The sequence below is a fragment of the Mobula hypostoma genome, chromosome 22, assembly GCF_963921235.1.
Source record: "Mobula hypostoma chromosome 22, sMobHyp1.1, whole genome shotgun sequence".
Lineage (NCBI taxonomy): Eukaryota > Metazoa > Chordata > Chondrichthyes > Myliobatiformes > Myliobatidae > Mobula > Mobula hypostoma.
Window position 1 is genome coordinate 3784742 of NC_086118.1, and position 25633 is coordinate 3810374.

Below are 25633 nucleotides of genomic sequence, written 5' to 3' on the forward strand. Positions count from 1 at the left end.
CGGAAATAAGGGAGGAACTCAGGAAAATCAGCCTCACCATTGTCAAGTGGTATGGAGCTCACTGTTGGACCAGAGGGCTGACACCCTCTAGATTCTGCTGAATTTCATGCCAGGGTCTTGAAACAAGTGTCTAGCAATATATTGATGGATGATTCCACTAAATCAGAAGGTAGAAAATGTGACTGCTTTACTTCAAAACAGGGAAGCAAAGAACAGCAAAATATAGGGCAGTTAGCGTAACACCTGCCTGTTGGGAAATGTTAGAAATATTAGAATTAGTCATAATTGAGTATGTTATAAATTGGCAATTAGAAAGAATCAAGGTAACTGAGCAAGGTCAGCTTGGTTTTGTGAAAGGGAAATCACATTTGTGTGCAGGAGGATCAAATCATGGCTGGCTCACAGGAACCCTAGAGCGGGCATGAATGGGTCCTATCTGCTTGGTTGATGTAATCAGTGGTGTTATACTGAATTTGGTATTGGACAAACAGCTCACTGAGGAGATGACATCAAGGAGACGGTTGATAATTTGCTGGGTCACTAATATCGGTAGGAAAGTTGTGAAGAGAACGAAAGGAAGCAGGATCTAGTGCTAAGGATTGTCATCGCTGCACGAGAGGAAGGATGTTGAGGCTTTGGAGAGGGTGCAGAAGAGGTTTACAAGGATTGGATAGATACATGGATGGGAGAGGTCTGGAGGGTTATGGGCTGGGTGCAGGTCAGTGGGACTAGTGGAATAAAGTTTCGGCACAGACTAGAAGGGCCGAATGGCCTGTTTTCTGTGCTGTAGTGTTCTATGGCTCTAAGGATGCTGTCTGCTTTAGAGGGCATGCGCTGTCATGAAAGGCCGGAGAAACTTGGGTTGTTTTCTTTGGCACGGTTGAGGCTGAGGGGAGTTCTGATAGAGGTTAATACAACAAAAGGAAGTTACAAAGGGATATGGTTAGATCAGTGAGTTGGGGAAAGATCTAGCAAATGTGAGATTGTTCATTTTGGCAGGAGAATAAGAAGCATATTATCTAAATGGCGAGGGATTGCAGAGCTGTGAGACGTAGAGGTTCTGAAGCTGCTGGAGGGTGACTTACAAAGGGCTAATGTGTAACTACAGTGTATAATGAGAAAAGCTGGACAGATTGTTATCATTCATTGCAAGGATAATTAACAGGAGGCTGTACTTTAGTTGCCGAGGGTGTTGCTGAGGTCACATCTTCAGTAACGTGTACACCGCTGGTTTCTTTACTTAAGGAAGGATGTTAATGGATTGGAAACAATTCAGCTGAAGTTTACTGGACAGTGTTGTCTTATAAGAGAAGATAACAGCATAGGTTTACAACAATCTGCTGGAGGAACTGAGCAGGTCGAGCAGCATCTGTTGCTGGGGTACAGGGGGCGTGGATAGGGGTGGGAAAGGAACTGTAGATATTTTGAGTGGAAGCCCTGCATCAGGATCTGAACTGAAATATTAACAATTCTTTGCCCCACCCACAGGTGCTACCCGAACTGCTGTGATTTATTGAAAATTTCTTCCTGTAAAGGAGGTGGAAGGAGAATCTTTGAAGAATTTTAAGGGAGAGAGATAGAATCCCAATAAATTTGTGGGAGTGACAGGTTACTGGCGTTGATGGGAACTTGAAGTTGAACTTGCAATCTGATCGGCCAAGAGTGGGGTACAGTGACCTTCTCCTGCTCCCAGAAGTGTCTGATCCACCTCAGCACACCATGAACCAAACAGTAAAAGTTTTCCCTGGCCATCCTCGACAGAACATGATTTTTAAGTAACTCGCTTTACAAAGTATTTTGCAAATAGCATAATTAGGATTAACAATCAAGGCTGCAGAGAAGTTATAATGTGAAATTCTTTGTCGGACAACTGGGCATTATTTCTGGGAACCTGTACCTGTTGACCTCACGCTAGCTGTGGTTGTCTGTCGTCTGCAGGTACAGCATTTTACTGGGTCGTGAGAAGGACCTTTCCTCACACCGTGACCTGTGCTCCTCTATACTAAAGAAGGTCACAAAGGGGACTTCAGGGTCCTATCAGCTGGGAATCACCAAGGTAATTAGCTAACAGATACCAGCACTTCAACTCTGTTTTGCAGAGACCGGATCTTGAGGAACAGTGAAGATGCTGAAGGAGAATGAAGAAGAATGGAGGATGAACGCCAGGAAATGGTGTGATAATAAATGAACTCTGTGAATGAAGGGGTTTCGCGGTGATTGGTCACTGGGGAAGGATGCGATCTCCGGATCTTACAGGCTAGGGATCAGTGGGATGTGTGGAATACACTGTGGGGAGTATTGGAGTTTAAAATGGTAGTGCTCTGGGGAATAGTGAGCTATGCAGAGAATGGTGAAGGTCTAAGTGTGATATAGAATGAATAGAATTTAAAGAATAGAGGAGCAGAAGATAATTGGAAACCAACAGAAATGTAGATGCTATAAATCAGAAATGAAAATGCTCACTAGTTCAGACAGTGTCCATGAAGAGAGGGAAAAGGAGGCAACATTTCAGTTCAGATGTTTCAATCTAAATCTGTTTCTATTTAACAGATACTGCTTGATCTGCTGAATAGAGCATTCTGTTTTCCTGTTATGGAGAATGGCAGAATAGGCAGGGTACACAGGGTATAGTGGCATCAAATGGGGTAATGGGAAGATGCTACCTCAATCAGACACCTGCAGGTACTAGTAGGTACCCATAGTCTATATGAAAAATACCATGACTATAAGATATAGGAGTAGAATGAGGCCATTTGGCCCATCAAGTCTGCCCTGCCATTTCATCATGGCTGATCCATATTTCCCCTCAGCCACAATTTCCCGCCTTCTCCCCGTATCCCTTCATGCTCTGACCAGTCAATCTATCAATCTATCTACCAATCCATACCCTCCAAATATCCGGACCTGCATCTCGGTTTTTTTAGCACTACCTTACTTTCCATTTTTCTATTTTCTATTCCTGATGTATAATTTAAATTTTTAATATTTACTATCGATTTGTAATCCAGGGAGCGAGAAGCGCAGAATCAAATATCGCTGGGATGATTGTACGTTCTAGTATCAATTGTTTGGCGACAATAAAGTATAAAGTATCTATCAACCTCTGGCCTCCACAGCTGCGTGTGGCAAAGAATTCCACAGATTCACCACTCTCTGGGTAAAGAAATTCCACTTCATCTCCATTCTAAAAGGGCACCCCTCTATTCTGAGGCTGTGCCCTCTGGTCTTAGACTCTCCCACCATAGGAAACGTCCTCTCCACATCCACTCTATCAAGGTTTCAAAGAGGTCACCCCTCATTCTTCTGAATTCTAGTGAATACAGGCCCAGAGCCATCAAATGAGACTGGTAGCTGTGTGGAATGAGCTTCCAGCAGAAGTGGTTGAGGCAGGTTCGATGTTGTCATTTAAAGTTAAATTGGACAGCTATATGGACAGGAAAAGAATGGAGGGTTATGGGCTGAGTGCAGGTCGGTGGGACTAGGTGAGAGTAGTGTTCGGCATGGACTAGAAGGGCTGAGATGGCCTGTTTCCGTGCTGTAATTGTTATATGATTATATGGTTATAAATGCTCTACATATGACAAGCCATTCAATTCTGGAATAATTTTCATGAACCTCCTTTGAATACCTGTGGATGCCTGTAGTTGACATAAGGCAGGTACCAGCGGGTACCTGTGGCCTACATGAGACAGGTCCCTGTAGGTTCCTGTAGTCTATATCGGACAGATACCTGGAAAATGACATCGAAGCAGCCCCTGGAGTTTCATTGTAATTCTTTTCCCAGGCCTTTCTGAAGAAGCAAGTTTTTAATCAGTTGGAAAGTTACTGGAGAAGAACCCAGAACTGGGCAGCAGTCACCATTCAGAAGAATATCCGTGCCTTCATCAACAGGAGAAACTTCCAGCTGCTCAGGCACAAGATCGTCATTGTCCAGTCTCAGATCAGGGGACACCAGGCCAGGTCAGATTCTGGCGCATCATCAGAGAGCTTTCTGTTTACAAGATACAATTTTGTATCATCAGAGAGCTTTGTGTTTCCAAGATACAATTGTGCATTGAGAGCAGTGACAGCCACAGACAAGAAGAAAACAATCCCTTTCAACCATCTTCTCTGGCTCGTAAAAGTTGGTCCTCATCCACTAAAGCAATAGATTCTCTCCTTGGGCTTCACGTAAGCCGCTGTGGAGTGAAGCGACAGAGCTGGTCTTCTGAAACTGTCCGTGAGCACCAGATGTCTGTGTTTGTCTGTGCATTTGCAGAGATGCAGAGGTGATGCCGTTTACATGGTGGAATGAATCCATCGTCCATCACCAATGTTGGAGCAGCTGTACAGCTGAGTGCCAGGGGCCAGATGAGAGAGTCTCTGGGTCACCAGATGCCCACCTCGGCAGCCTCAGTCCCAGTACACCTCAATGCCAATCATTGCTTGTGCCCTCGTTGTCAGACACCACCACGTCTGCATGACATCGTACTGTGCCCCACAACCTACAGTGTGTGTGATTAATAAAGACGAACTGCAATAAATAACTGGATCTCCCAATGGGTTCAGGAGGATGAATAATTAACTGAGCCATTCAGTTTATTGCAATGGTGAATGACAAGGCTTGTTACTGAGAGATTTGTTATGGAAGCCAAGGTGAACCCACAGAATGGATTCCCTTGACACTCTTCCTGTATAAGACCATAAGATATAGGAGCAGAATTAGACCATTTGGCCCATTGAGTCTGCTCCACCATTTCATTATGGCTGATCCGATTTTCTTCTCAGCCCAATCTCCTGCTTTCTCCCTGTATCCCTTCATGCCCTGACCAGTCAAGGATCTATCAGCCATACATAATGTACAAATGTACATAAAGACATGGCCTCCATAGCTGCCTGTGGCAATGAATTCCACAGATTTACCACTCTCTGGCTAAAGGAATTCCTCCTAATCTTTGTTCTAAAAGGATGGCCATCTATTCTGAGGCTGTATCCTCTGGTCTTAAATTCTCCCATCATAGGAAAGATCTTCTCCACATCCACTCAATAGATGCCTTTCACCATTCGATAGCTTTCAATGAGGTCACCCCTCATTCCTCTGAATTCTAGTGAATACAGGACCAGAGGCATCGGACGCTCCTCATATGAGAAGCCATTTAATCCTGGAATCATTTTTGTGAGACTCCTTTGAACCCTGTCCAGTTTCAGCACATCCTTTCTAAGAGAAAGGTCCCAGACCTGCTCACAATACTCTAAGTGAGGCCTCACCAGTGCTTTATAAAGTCTCAATGTTACACCTTTGCTTTTATATTCTAGTCCTCTTGAAATGAATGCAACACACAATAAAATGTTGGAGGAACTCAGCAAGCCAGGCAACATCTAGGTAAAGAGTACAGTCAGCGTTTTAGGCCGAGACCCTTCAGCAGCACTGGAGGAAGACAAAGGCTGAGCAGTAGATTTAAAAGGTGAGGGAGGGGAGGGGAGAGAGAAACACCAGATGAAAGGTGAAACCTGAAGGGGGAGGGGATGAAGTGAAGAATTGGGAAGTAAATTGATGAAAGAGACAGAAGGCCATGGAAGAAAGAAAAAGGGGGAAGGAGCACCAGAGGGAGGCGAGGAGATAAGATGAGAGAGGGAAAAGGAAATGGGAAATGATGAAGGAGTTGAGGGTTGGAGTGCATTACTGGAGGTTCAAGAAATTGACATTCATGCCATCAAGTTGGAGGCTACACAAGCAGAATATAAGGTGTTGTTCTTCCAACCTGAGTGTGGCTTCATCATGACAGTGGAGGAGGCCGTGGGCAGACATATTGGAATAGGAATGGGAGGTGGAATTAAAATGGGTGACCACTGGGAGATCCCACTTTTTCAGGTGCTCAGCGAAGCGGTCTCCCAATCTACATCGAGTCTCACCAATCAATATACAGGAGGCCACACCGGGAGCACCGGACACAGTATATGACCCCAACAGACTCACAGGCCCCCCCTGGAATGACTGTTTGGAGCCCTGAGTGATAGTGAGGGAGGAGGTGTAGTGGCAGGTATAGCACTTATTCCACTTGCAAGGATACGTGCCGGGAGGAGAAGGACGAATGGACAAGGGAGTCACGTAGGGAACGATCCCTGCAGAAAGTAGAAAAAGGGGGGGGGGGAGGAAAAGATGTGCTTGGTGGTGGGATCCCATTGGAAATGGCGGAAGTTCCGGAGAATTATGTACTGGACACGGTGGCTGGTGGTGTGGTAGGTGAGGACAAAAGGAACCCTATCCCTGGTAGAATGCGTGAAATGGAAGAAATGGAAGGGCAGCATTGATGGTGGAGGAAGGGAAGCCCCTTTCTCTGAAAAAGGAGGACATCTCCTTCATTCTAGATTGAAAAACCTCATCCACAGATGCTGTGGAGATGGAGGAATTGAGAGAAGGGGATGATGTTTTTACAGGTAACAGGGTGGGAAGTGGTATAGTCCGCATAGCTGTGAGAATCTGTGGTTTTATAATAGACACCAGTGAATAAGCTATCCAGAGACAGAGACAGTGAAATCGAGAAAGGGAAAGGGGGTGTCGGAAATAGACTGTGTAAATTTGAGGGCAAGGTGAAAGTTGGAAGCTACGTGGATGAGGTTGAGGAGTTCAGCAGGAAGCAGCGCCAATGCAATCATCGATGTAGCATAGGAAAAGTGCGAGACAGTCACCAGTGTAGGCTTGAAACATAGACCGTTCCACGTAGCCAACAAATAGGTTGGCATAGCTGGGGCCCATGCAAGTGCGCATGGCTACACCTTTTGTTCTGAAGGAAGTGGGAGAAGCCAAAGGAGAAATTATTTAGAGTGAGGATAAGTTCCGCCAGGCGGAGGTGAGTGGTGGTGGAGAACTGGTTAGATCTGGAGAGCTTTGAGGCCTTCCTGGTGGGGAATGGAGGTGTAGAGGGACTGGACAAAAAGCAAGATGATGGGGGCCAGGGAACCTGAAATCATTGAAAAGATCCAGAGCGTGAGGGGTTACGGATGTAAGTAGGAAGGGACTGAACTGGCGGGTTGGGGGGGAATATACAGATATGAGTTTGATGGGGCAGGAACAAGCTGAAACAATGGGTCTACCTGGACAGGCAGGTTTGTGAATCTTGGGTGGGAGGTGCGGGGTATAGGAACTTTGAGGTTGGTGGCAGTGGGGTGGATGGGCGATCCCCAGAGTTAATAACATTGGTAATGGTGTGGGAGACAATGGCCTGGTGTTCCTTAGTGGGGTCCTGTTCGAGGGGTAAGTAAGAGGAGGTGTCTGAGAGTTGGCGATGGGCCTCAGCAAGGTAGAGGTCAGTCCACCAGACTACTCCAACACCTCCGTTATCTGCAGGTTTGATGGTGAGGTTAGGATTGGTGTGGAGGGAGTGGAGAGCTGAGCTTTCGGACGGAGTGAAGTTGGAATAGGAGGAATATTGAAGTCTAGACAGTTGATGTCCCATCAACAGTTGGCGATGAAAAGGTCCAGAGTAAGCAAAAGCCCTGGGCAGGGTGTCCAGGAAGAGGAGGAGGATTGAAGATGGGAGAAGGGGTCATCAGTGCGGGGTGGAGAGATCTTGCCAAAGAAATAAGATCAGATATGGAGGCAGCAGAAGAAGAACTCATCATCGTACCCCCTCCCTTTCTCGATCTCACTGTCTCTATCTCTGGAGACAGCTTATCCACCGATGTATATTCTAAACCCATGGACTCTCACAGCTACCTGGACTATACCTCTTCCCACCCTGTGACTTGTAAAAACGTCATCCCCTTCTCTCAATTCCATTGCCTCCATCACATCTGCTCTCAGGATGAGACTTTTCATTCCAGAAAGAAGGATATGTCCTCCTTTTTCAAAGAAAGGGGCTTCCCTTCCTCCACCATCAACACTGCCCTCAACCCACATCCCTTCCATTTTACCCACATCTGCTTTTACCCCATCCTCCAACCACTCTACCAGGATAGGGTTCCTCTTGTCCTCACCTACCACCCCACCAGCCTCCATGTCCAGCGCACAATTCTCTGAAAATTCCACCATCTCCAACGGGATCCCACCACCAAGCACATCTTTCCCTCCCCCCTACTTTCTGCTGTCCGCAGGGATTGCTCCCTATGTGACTCCCTTGTCCATTCGTCCTTCCCCACTGATCTCCCTCCTGGCACTTATCCTTGCAAGCGGAACAAGTGCTACACCTGCCCCGACACCTCCTCCCTCACTATCATTCAAGGCCCCAAACAGTCCTTCCTGGTGAGGCGATACTTCACCTATGAGTCTGTTGGGGTCATATACTGTGTCTAGCAATCCTGGTGAGGCCTCCTGTATATCAGTAAGATCTGACGTAGTTTGGGAGACCGCTTCACTGATCTCCCAGTAACCCCCATTTTAATTCCACTTCCCATTCCCAGTCCAATATGTGTAACCATGGCCTCCTCCACTGTCCTGATGAGGCCACGCTTAGGTTGGAGGAATGCCTTATATTCTGTTTGGGTAGCCCCCAACCTGATGGTATGAACATCGATTTCTCGAATTTCCGGTAATGCCCCCCACGCTTTTCCCTCTTTCACTTTATCTCCTTGCCTGCCCATCACCTCCTTCTGGTGCTCCTCCCCCCTTTTCTTTCTTCCATAGTCTTCTGTCTCTTTCATCAATTTACTTCCCAGCTCTTATTTCATCCCTTCTCCCCTTCAGGTTTCACCTTTCACCTTGTGTTCCTCCCCTCACCCCCCCCACCTCACCTTTTAAATCTACTTCTCAGTTTTTTTTTCTAGTCCTGTCGAAAAGTTTCAGTCCGATGCTTTTTCCTAGATGCTGCTTGGCCTGCTGAGTTCCTCCAACATTTTGTGTGTGTTGCTCGGATTTCCGGCATCTGCAGATTTCCTCTTGTTTGCTCTTGAAATTAATACTAATGTTGCATTTGCCTTCCTCACCACAGACTGAACCTGCAAATAAATCTTTAGGGAATCCTGCACAAGGACTCCCAAGTCCCTTTACGTCTTAGTTTTTTGCATTTTCTCTCCACGTAGAAAATAGTCAACCGCTTCATTTCTTCCAGCAAAGTTCATGACCATACACTTCCCGACACTGTATGAAGCTCTTACCAGAAGTTCCAAAGGACTGCATTGAGGAGGCTCTGTGTTTTGCAGCAGGAGTGTGTGTGTGTGTGTGTGTGTGTGTGTGTGTGTGTGTGTGTGCGCGCGCGTATATGTCTGATTCGATGTCTACGTATGTGTGTGAAGGAGCTCATCCACTAAACTGTTCTCTAACTTTATGCATCAATTTTCACCACCAGGAGCCGGTACAAGAGGATGAAGAGAGCCTTGGTGCAGTTTGGGGCTGCGGTGGCAATCTCAAAGGCAGTTGCTTACAGGAGACAGAATCAGGTTGGAAAATAATAAACTCACAAATAATACTGTTTCATCACCCTCCCTGTCTCCCTCTCACTTTCTCCTCCATCTCATTCCCCTCCCTTCTTTGCCTATCCCTTTTCCTTACCCCACTCTACACTACCCCTCTGTCACTCTTTCTCATCTCTTACCAGTCCCTCCCTTTTGTTTCTACTCTCCACTGCACACACCCCTCGTCAACACCACGCACAGCGAGCAGGTTGGAACAGTGTGTGTGGGTACCATGATGGATGGCGACTGGATGTCACCTTCAACAGCCAACTCTGATTGGACATTGCGTCATAAGGCCTGGGGAGAGTGGACTTGGAGAGGATGCTACCTATTGCGAGAGTCTAAGACCAGAGGGCACAGCCTCAGGGTAGAAGGATGTTCCTTTTGAACAAAGATGAGGAAGACAACAGGAATTCTGCAGATGCTGGAAATTCAAGCAACACACATCAAAGTTGCTGGTGAACGCAGCAGGCCAGGCAGCATCTCTAGGAAGAGGTACAGTCGACGTTTCAGGCCGAGACTCTTCGTCAGGACTAACTGAAGGAAGAGTGAGTAAGGGATTTGAAAGTGGGAGGGGGAGGGGAGATCGAAAATGATAGGAGAAGACAGGAGGGGGAGGGATGGAGCCAAGAGCTGGACAGGTGATTGGCAAAAGGGATATGAGAGGATCATGGGACAGGAGGTCTGGGAAGAAAGACAAGGCGGGCGGGGGGGAACCCAGAGGATGGGCAAGGGGTATATTCAGAAGGACAGAGGGAGAAAAAGGAGAGTGAGAGAAAGAATGTGTGTATAAAAATAAATAGCAGATGGGGTACGAGGGGGAGGTGGGGCATTAGAAGACGTTAGAGAAGTCGATGCTCGTGCCATCAGGTTCGAGGCTACCCAGACGGAATATAAGGTGTTGTTCCTCCAACCTGAGTGTGGCTTCATCTTTACAGTAGAGGAGGCCGTGGATAGACATGTCAGAATGGGAATGGGATGTGGAATTAAAATGTCTGGCTACTGGGAAATCCTGCTTTCTCTGGCGGACAGAGCGTAGGTGTTCAGCAAAGCGGTCTCCCAGTCTGCGTTGGGTCTTGCCAATATATAAAAGGCCACATCGGGAGCACCTCTTCTACTGTAAAGATGAAGCCACACTCAGGTTGGAGGAACAACACCTTATATTCCGTCTGGGTAGCCTCCAACCTGATGGCATGAACATTGACTTCTCTAACTTCCGCTAATGCCCCACCTCCCTCTCGTACCCCATCTGTTATTTATTTTTATACACACATTCTTTCTCTCACTCTCCTTTTTTTCCCTCTGTCCCTCTGAATATACCCCTTGCCCATCCTCTGGGTTCCCCCCCCACCGCCTTGTCTTTCTCCCCGGACCTCCTGTCCCTTGATCCTCTCATATCCCTTTTGCCAATCACCTGTCCAGCTCTTGGCTCCATCCCTCCCCCTCCTGTGTTCTCCTAACATTTTGGATCTCCCCCTCCCCCTCCCACTTTCAAATCTCTTACTAGCTCTTCCTTCAGTTAGTCCTGATGAAGGGTCTCGGCCTGAAACGTTGACTGTATCTCTTCCTAGAGATGCTGCCTGGCCTGCTGCGTTCACCAGCAACTTTGAAAGACGAGGAGGAATTTCTTTAGCCAGAGGGTGGTGAATCTATGAAATTCATTGCCACAGATGGCTGGTATAATTAAAAGTGGAGGCTGATAGGTATTTTATTGCTAATGGTGTGAGAGGTTATGGGGAGCAGCAGGAAAATGGGGTTGAGAGGGAACATACTGTAACCAGACATGATCAAATGGGGGAGCAGACATGATGAGCTGAATAGCCTAAATCTGCTCCAATGTCTTACTGTCTAGTTACGTGGGAGACCCCAGTACAAATCTGCTCCAATGTCTTACTGTCTAGTTACGTGGGAGACCCCAGTACAAATCTGCTCCAATGTCTTACTGTCTAGTTACGTGGGAGACCCCAGTACAAGTCTGCTCCAATGTCTTACTATCTAGTTACGTGGGAGACCTCCAGTACAAATCTGCTCCAATGTCTTACTGTCTAGTTACGTGAGAGACCCCCAGTACAAATCTGCTCCAATGTCTTACTGTCTAGTTATGTGGGAAACCTCCAGTACAAATCTGCTCCAATGTCTTACTGTCTAGTTACGTGGGAGACCCCAGTACAAATCTGCTCCAATGTCTTACTGTCTAGTTACGTGGGAGACCCCAGTACAAATCTGCTCCAATGTCTTACTGTCTAGTTACGTGGGAGACCCCAGTACAAGTCTGCTCCAATGTCTTACTATCTAGTTACGTGGGAGACCTCCAGTACAAATCTGCTCCAATGTCTTACTGTCTAGTTACGTGAGAGACCCCCAGTACAAATCTGCTCCAATGTCTTACTGTCTAGTTATGTGGGAAACCTCCAGTACAAATCTGCTCCAATGTCTTACTGTCTAGTTACGTGGGAGACCTCCAGTACAAATCTGCTCCAATGTATTACTGTCTAGTTATGTGGGAGACCTCCAGTACAAATCTGCTCCAATGTTTTACTGTCTAGTTATGTGGGAGACCTCCAGTACAAATCTGCTCCAATGTCTTACTGTCTAGATTTGTGGGAAACCCCAGTACAAATCTGCTCCAATGTCTTACTGTCTAGTTATGTGGGAAACCTCCAGTACAAATCTGCTCCAATGTCTTACTGTCTAGTTACGTGGGAGACCCCAGTACAAATCTGCTCCAATGTCTTACTGTCCAGTTATGTGGGAGATCTCCAGTACAAATCTGCTCCAATGTCTTACTGTCTAGTTACGTGGGAGATCCCAGTACAAATCTGCTCCAATGTCTTACTGTCTAGTTACGTGGGAGATCCAGTACAAATCTGCTCCAATGTCTTACTGTCTAGTTACGTGGGAAACCCCAGTACAAATCTGCTCCAATGTCTTACTGTCTAGTTACGTGGGAAACCTCCATTACAAATCTGCTCCAATGTCTTACTGTCTAGTTATGTGGGAAACCTCCAGTACAAATCTGCTCCAATGTCTTACTGTCTAGTTATGTGGGAAACCTCCAGTACAAATCTGCTCCAATGTCTTACTGTCTAGTTATGTGGGAAACCTCCAGTACAAATCTGCTCCAATGTCTTACTGTCTAGTTATGTGGGAGACCTCCAGTACAAATCTGCTCCAATGTCTTACTGTCTAGTTATGTGGGAAACCTCCAGTACAAATCTGCTCCAATGTCTTACTGTCTAGTTACGTGGGAGATGCCCAACACAAATCTGCTCCAATGTCTTACTGTCTAGTTACATGGGAGACCCCAGTACAAATCTGCTCCAATGTGTTACTGTCTAGTTACGTGGGAAACCTCCAGTACAAATCTGCTCCAATGTCTTACTGTCTAGTTATGTGGGAAACCTCCAGTACAAATCTGCTCCAATGTCTTACTGTCTAGTTATGTGGGAAACCTCCAGTACAAATCTGCTCCAATGTCTTACTGTCTAGTTATGTGGGAGACCTCCAGTACAAATCTGCTCCAATGTCTTACTGTCTAGTTATGTGGGAAACCTCCAGTACAAATCTGCTCCAATGTCTTACTGTCTAATTATGTGGGAGACCTCCAGTTCAAATCTGCTCCAATGTCTTACTGTCTAGTTATGTGGGAAACCTCCAGTACAAATCTGCTCCAATGTCTTACTGTCTAGTTACGTGGGAGACCCCCAGTACAAATCTGCTCCAATGTCTTACTGTCTAGTTATGTGGGAAACCTCCAGTACAAATCTGCTCCAATGTCTTACTGTCTAGTTACGTGGGAAACCTCCAGTACAAATCTGCTCCAATGTCTTACTGTCTCGTTATGTGGGAAACCCCAGTACAAATCTGCTCCAATGTCTTACTGTCTAGTTATGTGGGAGATCTCCTGTACAAATCTGCTCCAATGTCTTACTGTCCAGTTATGTGGGAAACCTCCAGTACAAATCCGCTCCAATGTCTTACTGTCTAGTTATGTGGGAAACCCCAGTACAAATCTGCTCCAATGTCTTACTGTCTAGTTATGTGGGAAACCTCCAGTACAAATCTGCTCCAATGTCTTAGATTAGATTATGAAGACACGTAGTCCTCTTTTATTGTCACTTAGTAATGCATGCATTAAGAAATGATACAATATTTCCTCCGGTGTGATATGACAAAACACAGGACAGACCAAGATTGAAAAAACTGACAAAACCACATAATTATAACATATAGTTACAACAGGGCAACAATACCATAACTCGATGAAGAAGTCCATGAGCACAATAAAAGTTCAAAGTCTCTCAAATGTCCCACATCTCACGCAGACGGGAGAAGGAAGAAAATCTCTCCCTGCCATGCTGACCACAGTCCGACTCTGAGTCATCTGAAAACTTCGAGCTCTGATCAGCTCTCTGACACCGAGTACTGAGCGCCATCTCTGTCCGAACGATTCGACCTCAACCTTGGTCGGCAACAGAAGGCAAAGCCGGGGATTTTGAGGCCTACCCTCCGAAAGATTCCCGACAACGCAGTAACAACAGCGGTGAATGAGTGTTTCAGGAATCTCTCCAGATGTTCCTCTGTGCTTTCACGTCCATTCTCCATCAAATCAGAATTGTCCACGGCCCTTATTTAACAGACACGATATCATTTTTCACCGGAGGGCTGCGCACGCGCAGGCGCGCTGCTCTCTCTCCTCCCACCCGTCTTACTGTCTAGTTTTGTGGGAGACCCCCTGTACAAATCTGCTCCAATGTCTTACTGTCTAGTTACATGGGAGACCCCAATACAAATCTGCTCCAATGTCTTACTGTCTAGTTATGTGGGAAACCTCCAGTTCAAATCTGCTCCAATGTCTTACTGTCTGGTTATGTGGGAGACCCCAGAACAAATCTGCTCCAATGTCTTACTGTTTAGTTAAAAAACCATAGAAACCATAGAAACTACAGCACAGAAACAGGCCTTTTGGCCCTTCTTGGCTGTGCCGAACCATTTCCTGCCTAGTCCCACTGACCTGCACACGGACCATATCCCTCCATACACCTCCCATCCATGTATCTGTCCAATTTATTCTTAAATGTTAAAAAAGAACCCGCATTTACCACCTCGTCTGGCAGCTCATTCCATACTCCCACCACTCTGTGTGAAGAAGCCCCCTCTAATGTTCCCTTTAAACCTTTCCCCCCTCACCCTTAACCCATGTCCTCTGGTTTTTTTCTCCCCTTGCCTCAGTGGAAAAAGCCTGCTTGCATTCACTCTATCTATACCCATCATAATTTTATATACCTCTATCAAATCCCCGCTCATTCTTCTATGCTCCAGGGAATAAAGTCCTAACCTATTCAACCTTTCTCTGTAACTGAGTTTCTCAAGTCCCGGCAACATCCTTGTAAACCTTCTCTGCACTCTTTCAACCTTATTAATATCCTTCCTGTAACTTGGTGACCAAAACTGAACACGATACTCCAGATTCGGCCTCACCAATGCCTTATACAACCTCATCATAATATTCCAGCTCTTATACTCAATACTTTGATTAATAAAGGTCAATGTACTAAAAGCTCTCTTTACGACCCTATCTACCTGTGACGCCACTTTTAGGGAATTTTGTATCTGTATTCCCAGATCCCTCTGTTCTACTGCACTCCTCAGTGCCTTACCATTTACCCTGTATGTTCTACCTTGGTTTGTCCTTCCAAAGTGCAATACCTCACACTTGTCTGTATTAAACTCCATCTGCCATTTTTCAGCCCATTTTTCCAGCTGGTCCAAGTCCCTCTGCAGGCTCTGAAAACCTTCCTCACTGTCTACTACACCTCCAATCTTCGTATCATCAGCAAATTTGCTGATCCAATTTACCACATTATCATCCAGATCATTGATATAGATGACAAATAACAATGGACCCAGCACTGATCCCTGTGGCATACCACTAGTCACAGGCCTCCACTCAGAGAAGCAATTCTCTACCACCACTCTCTGGCTTCTTCCATTGAGCCAATGTCTAATCCAATTTACCACCTCTCCATGTATACCTAGCGACTGAATTTTCCTAACTAACCTCCCATGCGGGACCTTGTCAAGGGCCTTACTGAAGTCCATGTAGACAATATCCAATGCCTTCCCTTCATCCACTTTCCTGGTAACCTCCTCAAAAAACTCCAATAGATTGGTCAAACATAACCTACCACGCACAAAGCCATGTTGACTCTCCCTAATAAGTCCCTGTCTAGCCAAGTGCTTGTAGATTCTGTCTCTTAGTACTCCCCCCAATAATTTACCAACTACCACGTTAAATTTACCGGCCCATAATTTCCCGGATTACTTTTCGATCCTTTTTAAACAACGGAACAACATGAGCCACTCTCCAATCCTCCGGCACTTCACCTGTAGACAGCGACATTTTAAATATTTCAGCCAGGGCCCCTGCAATTTCAACACTAGTCTCCTTCAAGGTCCGAGGGAACACCCTGTCAGGTCCCGGGGATTTATCCACTTTAATTTTCCTCAAGACAGCAAGGACCTCCTCTTTTTCGATCTGTACAGTTTCCATGATTTCACTACTTGTTTCCCTTAATTCCATAGACTTCATGCCAGTTTCCTTGGTAAATACAGACACAAAAAACCTATTTAAGGTCTCCCCCATTTCCTTTGGTTCCGCACATAGCCGACCACTCTGATCTTCAAGAGGACCAATTTTATCCCTTACAATCCTTTTGCTCTTAATATACCTTTAAAAGTTCTTTGGATTATCCTTCACTTTGACTGCCAAGGCAACCTCATGTCTTCTTTTAGCCCTCCTGATTTCTTTCTTAAATATTTTCTTGCACTTCTTATACTCCTCAAGCACCTTATTTACTCCCTATTTCCTATACATTTCATACAACTCCCTCTTCTTCTTTATCAGAGTTGCAATATCCCTTGAGAACCAAGGTTCCTTATTCCTATTCAATTTGCCTTTAATCCTGACAGGAACATACAAATTCTGCGCTCTCAAAATTTCTCCTTTGAAGGCTTCCCACCTACCGATCACACCTTTGCCAGAGAACAACCTGTCCCAATCCACGCTTTTTAGATCCTTTCTCATTTCTTCAAATTTGGCCTTCTTCCAGATCAGAACCTCAACCCTAGGACCAGATCTATCCTTGTCCATGATCAAGTTGAAACTAATGGTGTTATGATCACTGGAACCAAAGTGCTCCCCTACACAGACTTCCGTCACTTGTCTTAACTCGTTTCCTAACAGGAGATCCAATATTGCATCCCCTCTAGTTGGTCCCTCTATATATTGATTTAGAAAACTTTCCTGAACACATTTTACAAACTCTAAACCTTCTAGACCCCTAACCCTATGGGAGTCCCAATCAATATATGGAAAATTAAAATCCCCTACCACCACAACTTTATGTTTCCTGCAGTTGCCTGCTATCTCTCTGCAGATTTGCTCTTCTAATTCTTGTTGACTATTGGGTGGTCTGTAATACAATCCCACTAATGTGGCCATACCTTTCCTGTTTCTCAGCTCCACCCATAAGGACTCAGTAGACAAGCCCTCTCGTCTGTCCTGCCTGAGCACTGCTGTAATATTTTCCCTAACAAGCAAAGCTACTCCCCCACCTTTCATTCCTCTGCCTCGATCACATCTGAAACATCGGAATCCTGAAATATTAAGCTGCCAGTCCTGCCCCTCCTGTAGCCAAGTTTCACTAATTGCTATAACGTCATAATTCCACATGTCAATCCACGCCCTCAACTCATCCGCCTTCCCCGCAATACTCCTAGCATTGAAATATATACACCTCAGAAGATTTTTAACACCACTCAGAACTTTTCTATTAGTGGATTTGCTTGAACTTTTAACATCATTTATTTTCACCCCAGCCACACTGTCAGCTCTGGCACTCTGGTTCCCATCCCCCTGCAAATCTAGTTTAAAGCCTCCCCAATAGCACTAACAAACCTCCCTGAAAAGATATTGGTCCCCCTGTAGTTCAAGTGTAACCTGTCTCTCTTGTACAGGGCCCACCTGCCCCAGAAGAGGTCCCAATGATCCTGAAATCTGAAACCCTGCCCCCTACACCAGTTTCTCAGCCACTTGTTCCTCCTCCAGAGCATCCTATTCCTACCCTCACTGGCACGTAGCACAGGTAGCAATCCTGAGAGTACCACCCTCGAGGTCCTGCTTTTCAACTTCCTACCAAGCTCCCTATACTCACTCTCCAGGACCTCCTCACTCTTCCTTGCTATGTCATTGGTACCGATGTGCACCACGACATCTGGCTGATCATCCTCCCACTTCAGAATGTCATGCAAGCGATCAGAGACATCCTTGACCCTGGCACCCGGGAGGCAACAAACGAGCCTGGATTCTCTGTCACGACCACAGAGCCTCCTATCTGCACCTCTAACTATCGAGTCCCCTATCACTACTGCTCTCCTCTTTCCCCCCTCCCTTCTGCACTGCAGAGCCAGACTCAGTGCCAGAGATCCAGCTACTGCAGCTTGTCCCAGGTAAGTCAGCCCCCCCAACAGTATCCAATGCGGTGTACTTGTTGTTGAGGGGAATGGCCACAGGGGAACCCTGCTCTGCCTGCCCTTTCCTCTTCCCTCGCCTGACAGTGACCCAATTTCCTGTCCTCTGCTCCTTTGGTGTAACTACCGCCCTGTAGCTACGATCTATAATCTCCTCATTCTCCCGAATGATCCGCAGGTCATCCAGCTCCTGCTCCATTCCCTAATGCGGTTTGTTAGGAGCTGCAGCTGGATGCACTTCTTGCAGGAGTCGTTGTCAGGGACACCGGAGGGCTCCCTGACTTCCCATATCCTGCAAGAGGAGCATTCCAACATCCTGCCTGGCATTCTCTCTACGCTAGACAATCTGAACAAATAACTTACCGAAACCACCCTGGCCTTTGCCTGTTCTCGCCGAAGCCTGTTGAGCCAAAGCCATCCCACTCTGACTCAGTCCACTCCGACGATGGCCGCTGTATATGGTGGTCTGCTTTTAAACCTTGGTGCGTGACGTCACGCGCCTGCGCAGTGCAGACCCTTCTCCCTGAGCAGTGTTTAAAAAAAATGACATTTTCTACCCAACTTCTTCAGCTGCTTGCTTCAACTGAAACAAGAACCGTTGAAAGTTTCTCTTTTTAAACCTTGGTGCACTACGTCACGTGCCTGCGCAGTGCAGACCCTTCTCTCCTCTTCTCAGCTGCTTGCTTCGATTTATATGGGAAACCTCCAGTACAAATCTTCTCCAATGTCTTACTGTCTAGTTATGTGGGAAACCTGCAGTACTCTGTTTGTGAATTGTGGATGACTGATTTCAAGTGTGAAAATGCTTTGTGATTGGAATATTATAGCTGGTAGGACACAGTTGTGTGAAGCACACATGCTGAAGTCAGACCTGCCTTAGCTGTGGAATCCTGCAAGTGATCTGAAGTGGGAAGGTTACAACAGCTGGACAATAGGCAACTTTTTGGAGGAGCTCTGAACTGTGCAGTCCAGAGGAAAACAAAAGTATGTGAATTTCAGTAGCCTGCTAACGATGACAAGCCATCGGGTGGATGCACTTTGATAAACATGCTGTGGCTGCTCCCATTTCATTACTTTATCCCTGTTGTTAAATCACAAAGAGAGCAGCATCTGCTTTTTGTACTTACAACAGAAGGTTCAAATCAACTCGGAGAAGATTCCAGACCAATAATTAACTTTCCTTTTTAGATTTTAGCAGCTGAGCTCTTTAGTGATGGAAGTGAGGAAACAATATTCTGAACTTGAACAAAAGTTGCTGTAAATTTGAACATTTGATCTACATGAGATTACACAAACAGTGCGGCTGTCGGACTGGAGACATGGTTTAACGGTTGGTTTCAGATTGGCAGGATGTGGGTGTACCCAAACACTGTCACTGGATCTCTTGTTTTATATATGAACAGCAGGATCGTGATGTAAAACTTGCTGCTTAGACAAAACTGGAGAAACTGCAGGAAATGATATGGAGACAGAGACAGTGCTAACAGTGTCAGTAGATAGGTGGCAGATTCAGTTTGAAGCAGAGAAACATAAAGTTGTGCCTTCTGAGAGAGAAAAAAAGAGTGAAATAATACTTACACCCAACATTGGACTATTAGTAGAGTAGAGGATGATGGGTGAAGTGACATCTGCTTAGAAATTGGATCATTCCTGCACTGGGTGATGTCCAATGCTGCTCATTCAACTGACATCTATTCATTGCTGTGCAGGGCAGACTGGAGACGTAATCATGAATGCAAAAACAATGTCCACACATGTTGAGTGCAGAGTACTCCTTTTCTGTTGTTCATGGTCGTCTCAGTGTTACACGTCGCCGTTGGCAGATGACAGGGCCCCAGTCCTGAAAGGACAGTGTGCCACCAAGCCTCAGGGCTGCTGTGGGTGAAAGGGGGCCAGTGTGGCTAAAATAGAAGACGGATGAGTATGCCTCAATATCTGAGCATGCTGTCAGATTGTCTGAGGTGTCAGGAACCGTGGGGAGACTGAATTAACTTTATGAGGGGTTGCAAACAGGTTGTCTAAGCCTTGGTACTAAAGCTGGTTTGATCAGATCATAGCTTAATGCCACCTGGGAAAAGATGAATGTTCTTTCTGCAAGAACAGCAATCTGGAAGTACACTGTAGACATTGAAGACAAAGCTGTCAACAAGCAGGGGCCAAACATCAGTCTGGGTCAACACACGGAGGTGGGAGGATCAACAAACCAATTTGAAAGGCCATTATTAAATGAAAGATGAGTCCATTGTAGGAAGAACATGGAAGCTCTGGAGAGGGTGCAGAGGAGATTTACCAGGATGCTGCTTGGATTAGAGATCATGTCTCATGAGGAATGGTTGAGTGAGCTGGGCTTTACCTTCCTTTGGACCAAAGGAGGATGAGTTGTGACTTGTTAGAAGTGTACAAGTTGATATGAGGCACAGCCAGTTCCTTTCCCCCAGGGCAGAAATGGTTAATACGATAGGGCATATTTTTAATGTGATTGGAGGAAAGTATAGGGGAGATGTCAGAGGTAGGTTTTTCACACAGAGAATGGTAAGTGTGTGGAATGCACTGCTGTGTGTGGAGGATACATTAGGGACATTTAGAAAACTCTTAGATCAGCACATGAATGGTGGGAAATTGGAATTCTATGTGGGAAGGAAGGGTGAGATTGATCTTGCAGGAGGTTTAAAGGTCAGTATAACACCGTGGGCTGAAGGGTTTGTACTGCATTGTTCTATGGAAACACAAGGGTCGGTAGTTCAAATGACTGCAGTTAATGCTTTAATGCTGTGGAATGTACTGTGTGTACAGTAAGGTCCATTACTGAGTCGTTGTCACCAACCTGCTTGAATAAAATGTTCTGACAGAGTGATGGACCCTGCGTGGTGGTGTGGTCTGTAACAGTGTAAGACGGTCCTACAACGAGTGTTGTAGCCCACTGTCAGCCTCCCAGCAGGAGAGTATGGAGTGAGAAAATGGATATTGTTATCTCCTCTCCTACTGCAGTTTCTCAGGCACTGCCCTTTCTAGATCACAAGGGGAGCTGCCCAGAGTGCAGCTTCTCAGCCATCAGCAGGCAGCCCTTCCAGCTCAAGCACGGCTCGGGGCAACCTGCGTAGCAGCCACCAGGCATCCGAGCTACAGGGGACTATGCAGAAGGAGGAGGGCCAACAAACCATGTTGCAAGGCTATGACTGAAGGAAAACACGAGGGTGAGTAGTTCAAATGATTGTACAGGTAACAAGATTCCTGTGACATTAATTCTCTGAAATGTACATACAGCAAGGACTATTATTGAGTTTTTGTTGCCTAACTGCTCGAATAAAATGTACCGATATGATGAACTGGGAGTCTTCATAAAGATGGTGGTCTGACTTCTTATTTATTGCTAATTTTTCAAAGGAAACACATCATGGAGGTCACTGTTTCGTTTAGTATATGCAAATTCCCACTGCACCTTGGCTTTTCTTCTTAACATGAATTTTGCAGGAAGAAGGAAGATTTCTGGATGATCCCTGTGAAATGATCAGGGTCAAGAGTCACCGACGCATCATCCCTCTCGTTCTCCCTCGCCTTATTTCCCTAGACTACTGCCATTTACTTTTCCTTAAATAGGATCAGTCAGAATCTGAATCACTGGCATATGTTGTGAAATTTGTTGTCCTGTGGCAGCAGTACATTGGGATACCCAGTAATGAAAACTATAAATTACAATAAGAAATATATGGCATATAAAAATAAATTAAATAATTAACACAAAAAGAGCAAAAAAAAAGAAAAAGGTACTGAGGTAGTTTTCATGGGTTCATTGTCCATTCAGAAATCTGCTAAGGGATGGGAAGAAGCTGTTCCTGAAATGTTGAGTGTGTGTCTTCAGGCCCCTGTACCTCCTCCCTGATGGTAGCAATGAAAAGAGGCATGTCCTGGGTGATGGGGGTCCTTAATGATAGACGCCTCCTTTTAGAGGCATTACCTTTTAAGGGTGTCCTCGATGCTGGGGAGGCTGATGCCCATGTTGGAACGGACTGAGATTACAACTCTCTGCAGCTTTTTCCAATCCTGTGCAGTGGCCCCTCCATACCAGACAGTGATGCAACCAGTTAAAATGGTCTTCTAGATACATCTGTAGAAATCTGCGAGAGTCTTTGATGACATACCAAGTCTCTTCAAAACCCTAATGAAATATACCTCTGTTGTGCCTTCTTTGTAATTGCATCAATTGGGCCCAGGATAGATCTTCAGAGATGTTGACACCCAAGAACTTGAAACTGCTCCCCCTTCCCACTGCTGATCACTAGATGAGAACTGGTGTGTGTTCCTCAACTTCCCCTTCCTGAAGTTCACAATCAATTCCTTGTCTTACTGACGTTGAGTGCAAGGTTGTTGTTATCGTTCCACTCTAGCAGTGGATCTATCCACTCCCGTACACCTCCTCATCACCACCTGAAACTCTGCCAACAATAGTTGTGTCATCAGCAAATTTCTAGATGGCATTTGAGCTGTGCCTAGCCACACAGTTGTGCATGTAGTGGGCTGCAATACTGCGGTGGGCTAAGCACACATCCTTGAGGTGCGCCAGTGTTGATTGTCAGCGATGAGGGGAATCATCTCCTCCTTGATTCATTGCCCAACACTACGGATAATTTACCAATTGCTGAATCAATCTCTTTTTTTTGACGTGTGCCTGCGTGCATGTGAGTCTGTGCGTGAGTGTCTGCATGTGCGTGGGTGCGTGCGTCCGTGATGATGTCTCTTTCATGGCTTTTTACAAGGCACGGAACAGGAGAGAGACTGACACACCACTCCTCACACAGACATTTTCACAGTATTTTTGAGTTGTAATCTTGACACTCAACCCAGCACAGATGGAAAGTGTACTTGGGAGCGGATCCGACTGGTTTTGAACCCAGGAACCTCCGCTCCTGGGTCCGGCGCCAATGTCATTGCGTCACTGGCTAGCCCTTGCTCAATCAATCTATGAAGAGGTTTTAAGTATTAAAGGAATAAGGGGATGTAAGGTTAGTGCAAGACAGTGGTGCTGTGGTAAAAGATCAGGTATGATCTTCAGACAGTGGAACAGGGACGTGAGGCTGCATGTTTCTTACATTATATTGCCACCTTTGAAGATCTGTGTTTGTGAAACTACATATTCCTTCTCTCTTGTGTGATACTTAGGAAAACCTTCAAATGTTTCACTTGTTGCTTCAATCCAGTAAAGCTTCTTTCATCAATCTGTCACTGTCATTCTGAAATCTGTAGCCCTTATGTTATTCCTGTGTTTGGTGCTGAGATGGAAGCAGCTTTGTGAACTTTCCCCACGTTTATGCAAGTCTAAGTGTCTCTTGTACATATCTAAGAGAGCTGTGGTTCTAATATTGAACACTGGAAATCTTATTTTAATCACGTGGGCTTCATTTTCTCTTGTAGTGCATTGTATGGGGCTTTGTTGAACACCTTATCAAGCATCTGTATTTGGCGAGGGCGGGGGAAAGTATCAGAATCAGAATCCGGTTTATTATCACCGGCATGTAAAGTGAAATTTGTTAACTTAGCAAAAGCAGTTCAATGCAATACGTAATCTAGCAGATAAAAAAAATAAATAAAATAAAACATAATAATAAATAAACAAGTAAATCAGTTACATATATTGAATAGATTATTTAAAAAATGTGCAAAGGCAGAAATACTGTAAATTAAAAAAAGTGAGGTAGTGTCCAAAGCTTCAAAGTCCATTCAGGAATCAGATGGCAGAGGGGAAGAAGCTGTTCCTGAATCGCTGAGTGTGTGCCTTCAGGCTTCTGTATCTCCTACCTGATGGTAACAGTGAGAAAAGGGCTTGCCCTGGGTTCTGGAGGTCCTTAATAATGGACGCTGCCTTTCTGAGACACCGCTCCCTGAAGATGTCCTGGGTACTTTGTAGGCTAGTGCCCAAGATGGAGTTGACCAGATTTACAACCTTCTGCAGCTTCTTTCGGTCCTGTGCAGTAGCCCCTCCATACCAGACAGTGATACAGCCTTTCAGAATGCTCTCCACACTACAACTATAGAAGATTTTGAGTATATTTGTTGACATGCCAAATTGCTTCAAACTCCTAATAAAGTATAGCTGCTGTCTTGCCTTCTTTACTACATCAATGTGTTGGGACCAGGTTAGATCCTCAGAGATCTTGACACCCAGAAACTTGAAACTGCTCACTCTCTCCACTTCTGATCCCTCTATGAGGATTGGTATGTGTTCCTTCGTCTTACCCTTCCTGAAGTCCACAATCAGCTCTTTTGTCTTACTGACGTTGAGTGCCAGGTTGTTGCTGCAGCACCATTCCACTAGTTGGCATATCTCACTCCTGTACGTCCTGGTTATATGACCACAGATGCTAGGCAGACAACTTCTGAAGAATATTGATAATACTGGGGTCACCCGTCTTGTTAAGACACTGCCCAGAAGAAGGCAATGACAAACCACATCAGTAATAAATATTGCTGATGCACCTTCAATAACTCCAAAAGACTGGAGTAGAATAAGTACTGAAAGGCTTTTATTCGCAGTAAAATGTGACCTCCAGCATGCTGAGTGTCTGCCCCTGGACTGAGAGGAGGAGCCAAGGCCCAATCGCCTTTATTCAGGACTCTGTGGGAGGAGCCACAGGGGCAGTCAGCAGAGGGTGTGTCCAGACAGGTAACCCAGTTACAACATATATATATATGGTTTACCACATTCACCCCTCTTTTTTTTTTAAAGAGTCCTGCGGGGTGAAGTGACTGACAATATTTACAACAAGTATATTTACAGGTCAAGTCCATCAGGCGGTCGAGTCCGTCGTTGTGATCTACGTAGCACCGGCGGTAATTGCACTGGCGATGGCGGTTGTGCTGGCTCCAGCCTGACTTGAGGTGTCAGCGCCTTAGGCGACAGTAATCCCTCGTGCGTGTGCGTCGCGCCCGGTATGGGAGTGTCGTGTGGTGTCTGTGTAGGGCTTGGGGTGCGTGATGTCTGGTGGGTATATATATCAGTGGATACGGGGTCAATAGTCACCACAGAGTGTTCAGGGAAGGGGCCCGGTGCTCCTGCGGGTGCCAGGTCGCGGATGGAGACCGTGTCCTCCCGCCCATCAGGTAAAACCACGTAGGCATACTGGGGGTTCGCATAAAGTAAGTGAACCCTCTCGACTATCAGGGAGTATTTATTGCTCCTCGCATGTTTCCAGAGCAGCACTGGCCCCGGGGACGTCAGCCAAGATGGTAGGGTGGTTCCAGTGGTCGATTTTCTGGGAAAAGAAAAGAGCCGCTCATGAGGGGTGGCATTGGTGGCTGTGCATAACAGGGAGCGGATGGAGTGGAGTGCCTCGGGAAGGACCTCCTGCCAGCGGGAGACTGGCAGTCCCTTTGACCTGAGGGCTAAGAGTGTGGCTTTCCACACTGTGCCATTCTCCTTCTCTACCTGTCTATTCCCCCGGGGATTACAGCTCGTGGTCCTACTGGTTGCAATTCCCCTAGCCAGTAGGTATTGGCGCAGCTCGTCACTCATAAACGAGGACCCTCTGTCACTGTGGGTATAGCACGGGTATCCGAACAGAGTGAGGAGCTTGCGCAGGGCTTTTATAACCGAAGTGGTAGTGGTGTCGGGGCAGGGGATGGCGAAGGGGAACCGCGAGTACTCGTCAATTACGTTAAGAAAGTACACATTGCGGTCGGTGGAGGGAAGGGGGCCCTTAAAGTCAACACTCAGTCGCTCAAAGGGGCGGGTGGCCTT

The 25633-nt window shown here is 46.0% G+C and overlaps 1 protein-coding gene across 1 annotated transcript in view; it reads left to right on the forward strand.

The window, feature by feature from the left end:
• The window catches only part of LOC134336618 (unconventional myosin-XV-like), a 315256-nt gene that overhangs the window by 180204 nt on the left and 109419 nt on the right, over positions 1–25633 (forward strand). Inside the window, exons 22-24 of the mRNA XM_063030961.1 lie at positions 1939–2056; positions 3785–3960; positions 9264–9354. Coding sequence (XP_062887031.1) covers positions 1939–2056; positions 3785–3960; positions 9264–9354 — 385 coding nt within the window. The remainder of the gene's footprint in view (positions 1–1938; positions 2057–3784; positions 3961–9263; positions 9355–25633) is intronic.